General features: G+C 30.1%; 2 protein-coding genes across 3 annotated transcripts in view; one reads left to right on the forward strand and one right to left on the reverse strand.

Moving 5' to 3' along the window:
- LOC148281647 (phosphatidylinositol 4-phosphate 3-kinase C2 domain-containing subunit alpha-like) overlaps positions 1-10106 on the forward strand; it is a 46451-nt gene extending 36345 nt beyond the window's left edge. For both annotated transcript variants that reach the window (XM_088226379.1, XM_088226380.1), the window contains exons 29-32: positions 6289-6485; positions 8744-8892; positions 9070-9156; positions 9445-10106. In XM_088226379.1, coding sequence (XP_088082505.1) covers positions 6289-6485; positions 8744-8892; positions 9070-9156; positions 9445-9621 — 610 coding nt within the window. In that variant the 3' untranslated portion in view covers positions 9622-10106. The remainder of the gene's footprint in view (positions 1-6288; positions 6486-8743; positions 8893-9069; positions 9157-9444) is intronic.
- On the reverse strand, positions 440-2717 carry LOC148281648 (uncharacterized). The gene is made up of 3 exons (XM_088226381.1): positions 2555-2717; positions 1692-1889; positions 440-1460 (listed from the first exon to the last, which is right to left on the reverse strand). The coding sequence occupies exons 1-3, from the start codon at positions 2580-2582 to the stop codon at positions 589-591; spliced, it is 1098 nt and encodes a 365-aa protein (XP_088082507.1). The 5' UTR covers positions 2583-2717; the 3' UTR covers positions 440-588.
- Positions 10107-13879: the final 3773 nt, after the last annotated feature.

Below are 13879 nucleotides of genomic sequence, written 5' to 3' on the forward strand. Positions count from 1 at the left end.
TGTGAAATAAAAATCAATACTTCAGAATTTGCCCCTTTTTTACCTTGGCATTTGCACCTAAATAAGTGACAAATGTAGTCTTTAATATTTTTAATGCTGATAACAAAGACATATTTAAAGTAATGAATGTGTAATAATTACATGCCAATATCAAATTGTTTTATCTGTATCTAAGACAACAATAATACTCTACTGATTAGTGACCTCACACACTGAACACTAATTTTACTAAACTGATATAAGTTAATATAATTGCGAAATTCCCATCAACTAATTTCGTAACATAAAAACTAAAGTGTGTTCAATGTTGTTTTATTATTATGGTAAATATTTTTATATACACTAAAGTTCAATGTAATTATTTAATATTAAAACATTAAATATTAATGTTAGGTCATAATAAATCCACAAACGTCACCTTTATTTCATGTTTGTGTCTCATTTACAATTGGTTTGTATATTCTTATAAATTCATCTTGAAAATTCTTACCTTTGAAAATCATTCATACACATATATATTTATCTCAAGCTGAGTTTTTTCGAGACACATCATCATAATATCATATCACTGATTTGTCCCATCACTAACTAGGCTTCCGTATCACTTTCTTGTCCACTGCTGATATCAGAAGGCGGAGAATACTTTCTATTGTTATTATTAGAAATTGTTTGATTACTTCTAGAACTGTTTTGGCTGTTAACATCCCTTCCATCGACAGTACTCTGGCTGGCCATTGCTCTCAAGTTCTTAGTAGGGGCACTGAAGGTTTTGATCTCCCTGTGCATGTTCTGCCTGTGTTGGGCTACTTGGTCCCAGCTACTAGCAAATCCTTTCGGCTCACTCTCCGGTGGTTTATTTGCCGGCGTGCCTCTAATATTTCCCGTTTCATTTTTCCTGGTCTTTGCGAATACATCTTCTTCTTGATAAGGTGGAGGTGCAATAGTGGGATTCCTCGCAATGGGGTTAAGTGAGGCGCCTTGGGGTGGTACTTGCTTAGCCACTGCAGCTTGGGTTGAAGCGACTGCCGCTTCATCTATCGTAACACTAGCCACTGGTCTCGAAGGCGCCTTATTCTTAACTTTCTTTCCTTTGTCATCTTTTGTTTTGTCCTTTTTATCTTTTTTTTCTTTCTTTTCTTTTTTCTCTTTCTCTTTTTTTTCCTTCCTTGCTTTGTCTTCTTTTTCTTTTCTTTTTATCTCATCTTTATCTTTTTTAGGTTTACTTTTGTCTTTATTTTCATCCTTCGTTTTGGGTTTTTTAGTTTTTTTATCAGTGTTAGATGTACTTGAACCGGACGGTCCAGGTTCACTGGATACAAGGTTTGAACTAGATCCGGCTTGTCCGTTATTTATATTAGATACAGCGGGAGGTAATGGTGCTGTCTTCTTAGGTCTAGGAACTTTCGGCTCTGCATTTGGAGCAACCGGCGGAACAACTGCCGGTGAGCTGCCATTTGCCCCTAGAAGTAATCATTAAATAATTTTAATAATTCCTGACCAACCTAACTTTTACAAATCTCAATTTAAAAAATATAAACAACATATTGAGTTTGTCTAATGAGTGTTATTGCATATATAAAGTAAGTAATGGAATGAATTTTTCCTACTGTATTTACTTTAATCTAGACGTGTAAGTGTATTCGACATTGATTGGTTAAATGTTATTGTCAATTTGCTAACTCATTTCTCACCTTCTCTGGTAGTTATAAAACTGTCACTCTCTGCAAATGTTCTGTAAACCGCTCTGGGAGCCACTTCTACAACTCTTTCTCTCGTGGACGTACCAAAGCTCATACTAGCACTGAACCTCTTGAATACTCCTAACACCGTACAGTAGATTGCTCCCAGGAAGGCAACCATAGCCATCCACTCAATCCCTGAACTGCCATCTAAAATATTATAATATATATTTAATCCATTAAACATTAAATAAGTTTCATTTTATGTGTACATATTTATAAATATTATGTTTGAAAAATTACCATTAAATTATTGACAGAAATTATGGATTAAAAATATTTTTTGGTATCGTCGGGTCAGTCCTAAAATAACAAATCTGCTAATATGTAATTTTGAGGTTTGAACTGATATTATAAATCTATTTAAATTACTTGTGTAACTAAACCAGCTTTAACGGTGAAATATCTTCTAGTTTTGCATTAGCCGTTTAGATGGTTTAAGAGGTGTAGGTGTGTTAATTGGAAACAATAACATATCTATTTATTTTACAGATTACCAAATCTGAGTTTTCACTATAAAAATATGAAGATTCCATCGCCTATAAGTTTCCTACATTACAGATGGTGTATTCTTTTAATATTTGCTTATTTTCTGTTAGTTTATTTTTGTTAATTAATACCAAGAAATCATAATCCTTGAATTGTAATTAAACTGTCAATGAGATGAAAATAATATTCAACACTAGAATTTTGTATTGTTATAAAATCTTGTAACTATTAATGAACAATTTTAAACCTTTAAAATTGTTCATAAATACACATTTGAACTTCCGCTTATTAGGTTTATCGAATCACATTAACCCACTTGTAATTACCTGTTGGTGATGTTCTAATAACAGCCATTTTATAATTTGTATCAACAGATTAAACACAAAACTCTATGAGCTGCCAGAATTTTTTACCATTTTGTTTATATTTAAAGCTCTTTTTCATTTTTAATTCTTAGCATCTTTGTAAACTCATATACACTGAATATTGTAGTTTGCAAGCAAATATCCGTCACATATTTGCAGATAAGGTATCTATCTATTATTCATGATTAGCTTACTGCCAGATTAAGCCAGTGCTTATCATTTTTCAGAAATTTATTGATAACAATTGAATTGTAAGGTTTAACAATTCATACACTTCTTCTAATATCATTTTATGCTGTAAAAAATATGGTTTCGCTTTTCATTAAACTACTAACTGGTATTGCAAAATCCATTAAAATTTATAACCATTTGGTATCTTTTATGTTTGATTCTAGACACAAATAACAAGTGAAATCTAGTGAAATGACAATATAAACAAAATTTTATAAATTTCAGATTTTTTTTAAAAATATACACGTTCTATATTTTACTCAAATATTTTAATTTTCGGGTCCATTTTCAATGAGTATATAACTCACTATTATCAAATGGGAATCAAGTTATGGTAGAGTGGGGTTCGAACCTCGGACCTCTCATCTGCGACACTAGTCACTCTACGTTATTTAACTTGGAAATTCTTTATATTTTAATGAATAACATTTCTTCTTCATGGAAGTACTGATTTATGTATATAGATAATAGTAGTTTCCTGCCTATTATCCCATTATCTAAACACCTAAATATGAATACATATTTTATCTTGAACTTAGTGATTATTTCAATGATATATCTACAACCAGATACCTAGTTTCAAAAGTGATGTCATATTAGTATTTTTATCGATTTTAACACCGCCACTCCTATCATGACTGATTTTATAATTAACTGCACAATCAAATTGGAATGTTATTTATCATCTATATTCGACCATATCCAATCAAATATATTTATCCTGCTGAGTTCTGGCAACGTTCACACTGTATTAAAGTTCACATGGAATCACGATACCTGCATACCAAATTAACTTCATTATCATAATATTTGTTTCCCTCACATATACTGCCAAAATTACCTCTTACATATAAGTCAGTGCATTTTATTAATATTGATGCTTTTGTAGATATCTCTCGATCAAACTCTATAGGTATGTAGTTGTATCAAACAAAGTCAAACTTGACCGAGGAATTTTATTGATATGTTTATCAAAATCAGAAATGTTATTATTTTGAAAATAAAATTATACTTAAGTTTACAAATTTATCTTGGATTTATCTAATTTATTTTTATATTACTGACATGTTTAAATTAATTTAATTTACTTGAGTGAAGATAGAGTTGGTATTTAGTTGGTAGTTGTATCAAACAAAGTCAAACTTGACCGAGGAATTTTATTGATATGTTTATCAAAATCAGAAATGTTATTATTTTGAAAATAAAATTATACTTAAGTTTACAAATTTATCTTGGATTTATCTAATTTATTTTTATATTACTGACATGTTTAAATTAATTTAATTTACTTGAGTGAAGATAGAGTTGGTATTTAGTTGGTAGTTGTATCAAACAAAGTCAAACTTGACCGAGGAATTTTATTGATATGTTTATCAAAATCAGAAATGTTATTATTTTGAAAATAAAATTATACTTAAGTTTACAAATTTATCTTGGATTTATCTTGGATTTATCTAATTTATTTTTATATTACTGACATGTTTAAATTAATTTAATTTACTTGAGTGAAGATAGAGTTGGTATACTAATTTAAGAACACATTTTTTTTTAATATTGCTATTTATTTTTGCTGTTAATTAGTTTTGCTGTTACTATAATAAATAAACAGAGGTATAAAGTTCAATACCAACTCTACCTATAACTTGATTCCCATTTTTTGATAGTGAGTTGTTACAACTCATTGAAAATGGCTCCCAAAATTTAAATATCTAGGTAAATCATAAAAACGCATTTTTTTTAAAAATCATGCTTTAATATGTTAACTTAATATCAAATCAATTCCTATCCGAGGTTTTATTTTATTTTATTTGGAAAACCAACAGTTCTACATACATATTTATAGTTAACAAACAGATGTAGTGTATAAACTCAGAACTAATAACAGATTTCCACAAAGTATACAAAGTTAGTAAAGCAAATATATTACATATTAAATTAATACATATAAGTTTATACATATAAAAATCTCATTTTCATGTACTCGTAAATATTTTTCAATATTTTATTGATTTGCTAATTCATTCAACAGTCAACCTGATGTCCTGCTTCTAATGCAGCCGTAATATAATCTGTAAATATCATTAAATTTGTTTCTACCAAGTGACCCTTCCTGAACCCATGCTGTTATTATATTATAAATTGCTCGACTCGAGAAGCGATGATTTTATTTATTCAAATGCCAAATGCCTTAGCTGGCACTGAAAGTACAGCTACAGATCTATAGTTTTCTATGGATGACTTGGAGCCACTCTCGTGTATAGGAGTAACTTTAGATATCTTCCAAATTTCTGGAAAGAATCCTGTATTTAATGACAAATTAAATCAAAAACAAAGGGGCCTCTTTAAAAAATCTACGCATCCTTTAAAAAATAAAGTTGATAAAAAATCTGGGCCAAGAGAATTGGTATTATTCAATCTATCTATGATTGAGCTTCGTCTTTCTAATTGATATTTGGAATAACAAAAGATTGTGCACCGTTTTGCATAGTACACTGCTTAGCAGCATTAATGTCTATATACTATATACAATGAAAGCATCCGCCCCTTTCCCGAAACTGTTCATAAAGACTTGTGTCTTTCTTCAGTTTCGCATATGAATATCAATTTTTTAAAAACTAATTAAGCGAAAATTTAATATTTCTTTACAATCAAACCGCGGAAAAAACAAAACAAAGCAACTTTAAAAGCTTTCATTGTACCCCTCACTGCAGTATTATCAATTTGTGATCAATCAAATACACATGGTCAGCACAATCACCTTTTTCTAATTTCCCAGTATGACAGTGAAGGAATACAGTGTTAGTTCCAAATTGAGACCCCGGCCACACACTCCAGATCCCGCCTCGGAAAGGAAGAAGAACGTAGTAATACAAACAAATCAAACGACACAAAACCCAAATACATATAGGAAACATTAGAATAATTTGCCCCATACAACATGCACTCAAGCAACAGAAGAAAAACAATACGCATCTATACCCAATCACAGAGGAACATCAAATTATCAAGACACTAGATCACTAACACAGATCCTAACATGATCCCTAACGAACTCAGGCGAAATAACTTTTCGTCATAGTACTGAATTCCTCGCAAAAACCATTATCCTAATACCAACAGTAGAAACAATCCTATACAAAGACCCCAATCGTCCTAACAATCTCTCAGACCTTAGAGCAGACGAAACGGGTCCTAGAACATGGTCGGCGCATGGTTCTCTTGAGTTAGTCTACTATTTAGATTTGTAATTTACCACTTCCCTTCTATGGGACAAGAACAACACAGACGGACAATATACTATATACAGTTTTGAAGTGACCTGCAAACGTTGCCTCACATGTCTGGATAACTACATTATAGACCAACTAATTAATTAACTGACCCACCACTGGCCAAATATAATACACGTATCTTTGCTACCGGTATGATGAAGAATGTCGATCCATGTATCAATTTTGTTCCAGCCTCCCTGTTGGTCTTGGAATGGGCCGTTCCAACACGAAGCAAGCGGCAGAGAGGCGCTTCAGTGATGTGCAATCCTTCCTTCGCTCCCTCTTTAGTCTGGCTGATGAGATTGCTCATCATGACCTGGTGTATACTTTCTTCCACCCGATGTTGAGGGATCAACAAGATGTTGGACCGCAAAGGGTTAAGCACAAAAGTAAGCTGTTTATTTAATTTATCATAGACAATATCGCACAAATTAATTGTTTAACTAACACCCATATAATCACTGCTGCGATAATTAATAAGTTCATGCTATTGTAGCAGCTAAGAGTTTCATATTGTAATGTTTTGATTTACTACATATATGCAAATCAATCTGCAATTTAGTGACTGTTGTGACCCCTTGAACCATGTTTTTTAAAATAAAATTCTACGCTTTTTTTTTCTCAACCATATTTCTGTGAATATCTCGACACATCCTACGTACAACTGTGTAACTGCCTCATACGCGGTTATACGACTGTTACATTTTTGAAATCTACACCTTAGAAACTTTAATATCAAATATTTAAAAAATATAAAAAATAGTTGGAAATTTTTTTTTTTTAAATGTTTAAATGTTTAACTGCGTATATCTAAAACAAAATCCGTAGAATAACTAAGTAAGTGCCAGCTACAGACTATTACGGGGGGGTAATGCGGAGCGGCGCGGGCGACGGAGATCTGCCCGTCGCTCAGTTCTACCTCGGACAGCTAGAGAATGCAAACAGACTCCGTCAAAAATTTTAAAACACGGGTATACTTATCAAAATAATTAAAATGATCTAATATTAATGTTGTGACAGCGATACATAAACAAATATAAGACCAAAATAATTAACCAAAATTAAACCAGCCAATGACAGGTCATAAGCCCTGTAAATGCCTAGACTTCCATATTCCCTTATTTAAGGTATTCTCCATCCCTGTTGTAATTTGTTAATATTAATGACTCCCGAGGGGGTGAAATCCAGTCTTTTGTCTGCAAACATTTGGACAAATTAAAAATATTGTAAATATAAGACCGTATTTAATTAGGATTTTTTGGTAAAAGCTGTGTAAGTGAACATTTCGGGGGAAGATATCAAATGAAATACAGAGTTAAACTATGTAACTAGGCAGACACTCGTGAAACATTTCAATGAATCCAATTGAATAAGCCTGTATCAGAGACTTACAGTATTGATGACAGGTTACGTAGCTAAGTATAAGTGTGTATGTGTGATAAAACAAAAACTACTGATCTTAGAAAGAACAAATATTCTTTATCTTATTAAATAACTCAATTAAGAGTGTTATGCCAAATTTCACAGCTTTTTAAGTAAGAACAGCGAAATATCACGAGTTGATTTTTAAAAAATCTTTAAAACGCTCTCCTGTAAAATTTACATTTTTCAGTTACATAGTTGTACGTAGGATGTGTCGATCTGCCATGTATTTGTTGTATATTTTGTTTACTTTATTTTTAAAACTTGTTTTACTGTTGTTATCCCCAAAAAAAAACATTTTTAAAAACACAAATACCTACTTTTAAGTTCATTTTTTTTGCAAAACATTTATAATCTATGAGTTGAAATTTTTTCAAATATATTTTTTTCATTTCGGTAATTAATTGTTCCTCAAAATTTAAAGTGTGTAAGACTTAAGTATCCTTTATAATTTTAAAAAATTCAATCGAAATACATAATATCATTGGCAGAAATGTGCTATGAATGGCAAATTACATTAATCAAAATTGTGAATCTTTATTCAGGGGTGTAATAATTTTTCAAACCTATAATAATAAAATAATTATATAAAGAACAGACTTGCTACAATGACAGATTTAGTGACATCGACATATTACACTGTAATTACTAGAGTTTTATAAGATCTGTAAAAGACATTTTTAATTTATCTCCCGCTTAACTTTTATAGACATCTAATACCTGTATCTAATGAATTATTGTTGGTTGTGATTTTTTTAGTAACAAATATAAATGTTCATGGAAGCAAAGAAAGGGGGAGGAAGATCGAGTTGGAACTATACCATGTCTTCTCCCTTTTATGTACTTTTTTTTTTAAATAAATCTTTTTTTGTATTTTTTTCCCCTTTTCTTCTGAATTCATAATAAATTAATGTGAAAACTGTCATTTGTCTTACTTTTTAAAATTGTTTTCTTGTACCTTGATTTTGTTAAAAAGACTATGATTTTCATAATACATGAATAAATAATTAGGTAATAGAATATTAATTAACAAATCTCAATGGTATTTTATGACTTATTTTTTTTAATGATTCATGTTATTAACTACTTTAGATATATATAATTAAAAAAATGGCCTCACCAAGCTCTAATTTATTTATTTTTATTTACAGTATATCAAATTGATGTTATTAATTTTGCCAAGTTGTAATTTTGTTTTGTATAATATTAAATTAATATTTTTTAGATGAACAGCAGCAGAATATTGGTAACAGTGAAGTAGGAGCACTGAAGATATCTATCCAATATTCCGCTGGAGTACTTTCTGTGCTTATCCTTCATGCGCAAGCTCTTCCCATGACTCCACAAGGAGTTCCTCCATCTCCTTATGTTAAGGTAACACTAAACTTCTTAAAAATACATGCTAGTTTAAATCAGTTACTTGTTAATCAAATTAACCTTTTAGACACGTGTCAAAATAAATCAAGTAACTGCAATCAATTTTTTAAATATCTAGTGGCATATTTTTATCCGTTACAGCACATGTACAAACAACATTTTTTACAATTCTAGGTTTATTTGGTGCCAGACCCTTCAAAAGAAACTAAACGAAAAACCAGAGTTTTAAAGAAAAATTGCCACCCATCGTTCATGGAAATGGTATGTATTATTCTTGATACTTTGCTCGAATCAAGTTAAAATCCAATTTATGTATTAAAATTTTGCGTAATATCTATAACTTCCATATGATAAAATATTGAAACACATTTTAGAAATTTTATAAGATACTGTTTAAAATTATTGAAAATTGTTACTAAAATCTTCGAATGAAAATACTGTTGAAGATCAAAATATGTTTTTTATAAATTAAATTTTTGCCTATCTAAAATATTCTAATGTTTTTATCCGTCAACATTTTTATGAATCATTTTGTTTTGACAAATTTAGTTAGAGTATCGTCTTCCCCTGGAGGTGATACGAGGTCGTGACCTGCAAGCGACCGTTTGGCACCACGACCCTCTACAGGAGAACCAGTTCCTCGGTGGAGTCCAACTACCGCTGCATGCGATGCACCTGACTGCTGAAACCACACAGTGGTACCCCCTGCAATATATACCGCGGTGATACTTCCCCTATCTCCTTTACTAGCTCTACACTTGAATAGAAAACGCATAACATCCATTGCGCCAAGTGTCAGCATGTTCAAAAAAATAAAAACCGTTGTATTTCCTAAATGTACATGCTTTTTTAACACAACCTATCTGTAACTATCTTATTGTGGCAATGTTATGTTCAGCGTCAGATCTAACAGGATCTCTCTACCTGTCACTTACTGAAAAGGGACGTAGCCAAGTGTCTGGTTCTATGTGCCAACTGAACCTATGGTAGATCCAGCTCTGATAAAAAAATCCTGCTATCATATTTTATTTGATTCCTTTTTTAAAATTTGCTTCATGTGTCTTCAATGTTTCTTAATTGAAGAAATAAATATGTAAGTATACTGTATACATATTATTGGCAAATTTGCTTCATGGGCTTTAAAATAAATGAGGAAGTTCAGTGCTACAGGAAATTGAATATAAAAATGGTTTTCTTTCATTCAACAAAAATTTGAGCATTTAATTCTCTACCAAAGTTTCTCGAAAATGTAAGAAAAAATTAATCCACCAATCAATTACGACGTTACGTGTTGTGATAGATTTTCAGTTTCCGGGTTGCCATTTTTTTCAAAATTTTGTGTATTTTGACACTACGAGGCTCTACTTTCTTCAAGTTTGGTAGTTTATTAACAAATAAAAAAATATAAAAAAACCACTGAACTTCCTCATAAATAAGTACATATTATATTTAAATAATAATTGAAATGTTGCCAAAATTTTTTAAATATTTATTTTGTATAATCAACGACATCTATAAATCTTATGACAAAATATTTGACTTTCTTTGTAATCATTGTGTTTTATGAAATAACACGCTGTGTCTATTATTAAAAATTCATCAATTTAAAAATAGAATTTGAATCATATCACAAAATACATTGACTTGTATTTATTTCCTTACCACTGTTGGTATACGTTAATAAATCTTTTTTTATTGATTTGACGTGTGCAACACGTATTTTATAACCTTGTCAATTCGATTGATCATTAATACATATTAATCATTGTCTAAATTAATTGCAATCAATGAATTATAATGAGAGATACAATAACTAGATGATAGTTTTGCTACGAAAGCTGTATGTTATGTATGCATACGCTATTTTTATTAATTATGCATTGTAAATTGGATGTCTTTTTGGACGCTAATCTTTAATCTTATACATACATATTACCAATGCGACCTGTATCAAGATTGCTGTTGAAAACATTTTGTCTTTAAACTGCAAACGAACACACTATAATTCAGTATGTATTTACACATACATATTATTGTGAGAATGTGATATGGTGAATAGAATTCACTAAACTGTTAACTATTGATGATTTTAATCATATCGCTTGTAATTTCACCTTTTATACGCAAATAGCACAATAATCTTAACGTACACAAATTTTTAAACTTAGTGTAGCATTCATACTTTTCTATTTTTAATAATCGCATTAGGCGTCTACTAATCACTTACGTAAGGTTATTCATAAATTTGGCAAGCAAAAATTATGTTATTTAAGAGTTTATTTATTTTTATCAATTGGTTATGAGGTATTTTGATCAAATTGTGTAATAAAACACTCTCTGTTTATTAAATACAGTAAAACCTCCTTTTTACGTTTTTCAAGGGAGCAAGAAAAAATAGTGTTAAACCGAGGAAAACGCTAAAGAGAGGAAATGAAAAATGTATGGAAAAAATAGGAATTACATTAAAATAAAATTGATTTGCTACACTAGTGTAAATATAATTCCAGAAAAATTGTAAAAACGATGATAAGTGGAAATTGAAAAAAAAAAAACTTTTTTTTTTTGTCAATTTCCACCAATTTTTTCACTATGTAATCTGATTTTTTATTTGATTTAAAAACAGCCTGTTAAAATTTCTTTATGTGTAAATAAAAAAAACGAAAATAGAATTTTGAATTAGCATAAAATAACATACATTTTTTTTTCCCTAAATGTTGGGAAATTTTATTTATATGGTATCACTTTTTTTCTATGGCATCACTAAAAACAACTGTCATATAGATCGCGGAAAAATTGTTTCACTTTTATGACAATAATTTATCCTTTATTAGTTGTTCACCTGTTTTTATTCTTCATTCGCGTGGAACACGCGGTGGCGCGCGGGCCGCGGCATCATTATTACGACGTAATTTTGGCTTTTTTGACGCATCAAATGAATTCCGAAAATTTTTAAGCGTAAACCCGGGGCGATGAAAAATATAAAAAACGTTAATTGGGGGGAATATTTGTATGAGAATTATGAATAAAAATGGGTCCTGAAGATTTCAGTATAAAAAGCGGGAAAACGTAAATTCGTGGAACGTAAAAACTAGGTTTTACTGTAGTTCAAAACACTAATCGTTTTTTAAAAATATTCTATGAAGCAGTGTTTGTAATCCACTAGTTTTTCACAATAATGCTTATAACTTATCCGTTTTACACCCAGTAAATTTTTTTGAAGGTTTTACTGTTTTTACTGCTACAATGAAGATGAAGAACATTTTAGAGAAGGTAATACAGAAGTCTAGGCATCTACAGGGCTTATGACCTGTCAATGGCTGGTTTAAGTGGCCACTTTACACACTGTGTAACATTCACCATTCTGCCCATATTTGAACATCTATATTCCTTCAATTCTTTCATCTGTTTATGTTTGTGAAGTTAAAGAGCTGAAACAGGAGAACTTAGAGAAGGTAATACAGAAGTCTAGGCATATACAGGGCTTATGACCTGTCGTTTATATTGACAGCTCCCCGGAGAGTTGAGTCCAGTTCTTGTCTACGAAAATTTGAACAAACTCAAAATATTGTTTTACTGTAAACATTTTAATTGTTTTTTCTAAGATATTTTTTACTTATCACATTCCTCGATATTTACTCTACAAATTGTACCTCGTTTAAAATATCATACTTAGCTTTATTTTATACAAATATTGTTAAATCAAAAGTGTTGCATATGCACGTTTTTTGTAAATGAAAAAAAAAAATACAATTTGGGAATGCAATATAAAATTTAGATATGTTTTTTTTTATAATCTGGTTATATAAATATTTTTTGTGTATACTTAATCATGATGCACTTTTTTTATAAGTTTTATTCTTATGTCTGATTATTAAATTGTATGTAATAGAGATTCAAGCGAAATAGTTTTATTTACATATTTCATCTTCTCGTGCAATTTTTTACGTGCTAAATAATTTTACCGTGTCGGCAATAAGCATTAGTGGGAGTTAATCTTATTTTATTTACTTTTAGAATATTTTTTGTAAAGTTTTTACTTCTTTATTGATTTAAAATACACATTGGTTGTCATAGGACACTAGTAGATTTTAATTTCATAAATAAGTTTGACCAAAGCAAAAATAATTTATTTGAAAAAGACGTGTAACATGTACAAATAAATTTGTACTATGTTATTGTAAAGTTAACATTTATCGTCAAAAATCAGTCAATGAAGCCATTTTGTAATACCAAATTGATAAATGTCATCTTTTATTTCTTTTTAGTCAAACTGTAATGAATTATTTTTAATTAATTGTTATTTCAGCTGATGTCAGAATTAAGAAGTATGTTTGTAGGTGAGTTTTACATTATTTTGTTAGATTCGCAATATAATGAGATTAATGTTATAATTTTTATAAATTAGTTATGTATTTCAAAGCTGTAGATTATGTATTTGTAAAATAAAGCTTTTAATCCTAGTACTGGTGTTATTTCATTACTTTGTTTTTTTTTATCAAATACCTCGATTTATTAATTTTATGCTCATAATTATATAGCATTAGTTAATTCTACTAACTCAAGGAAATTATGGAATGAGGACATTCAGTGTTTTTTTTTTTTTTGATAATAGACTATTAAACTAAGCTTAAAATTATTTTTTTATGTTTGTATATCGTATTATCAGCGCTGTGATTTTTTTATGTTTTGTATTTCTAAAATAACTCCGTGTGTAACGTCAGAGGTTCTCTTCTGCCTATTCTCGATCAGTTCTGCTCATTGGTCCATTGACGGCAAGCAAACCGGAAATATTCCATAACTCTCTTATCATTGGTTGATTCATGTGATCTAGTGACGTCGTTCAAAGTAGTTTGTTTGTTTAAAAATATTAAAAAAACAGCTTTTTTGTACATTTTCAGTAAGCTTTGTCATACAATTGAATGCTCCAAGTTTTACCACCCGCAAGAAAACATTTACTGTATCAAATTTCCGGTAGAGCTGAAGT

The sequence above is a fragment of the Micrasema longulum genome, unplaced genomic scaffold (assembly GCF_059751315.1).
Source record: "Micrasema longulum isolate JH-2025_06_02 unplaced genomic scaffold, ASM5975131v1 h1tg000428l, whole genome shotgun sequence".
NCBI classification, from domain to species: Eukaryota; Metazoa; Arthropoda; class Insecta; order Trichoptera; family Brachycentridae; genus Micrasema; species Micrasema longulum.

Excerpts from the sequence above, each read along its gene's own strand:
- LOC148281648 (XM_088226381.1), bottom strand. The coding sequence starts at position 2,582 with ATGGCTGTTATTAGAACATCACCAACAG. Across the intron at positions 1,890-2,554 it reads TATTAGAACATCACCAACAG|ATGGCAGTTCAGGGATTGAG; the intron begins GTAATTACAAGT and ends ATAATATTTTAG. Across the intron at positions 1,461-1,691 it reads TTTTATAACTACCAGAGAAG|GGGCAAATGGCAGCTCACCG; the intron begins GTGAGAAATGAG and ends GATTACTTCTAG.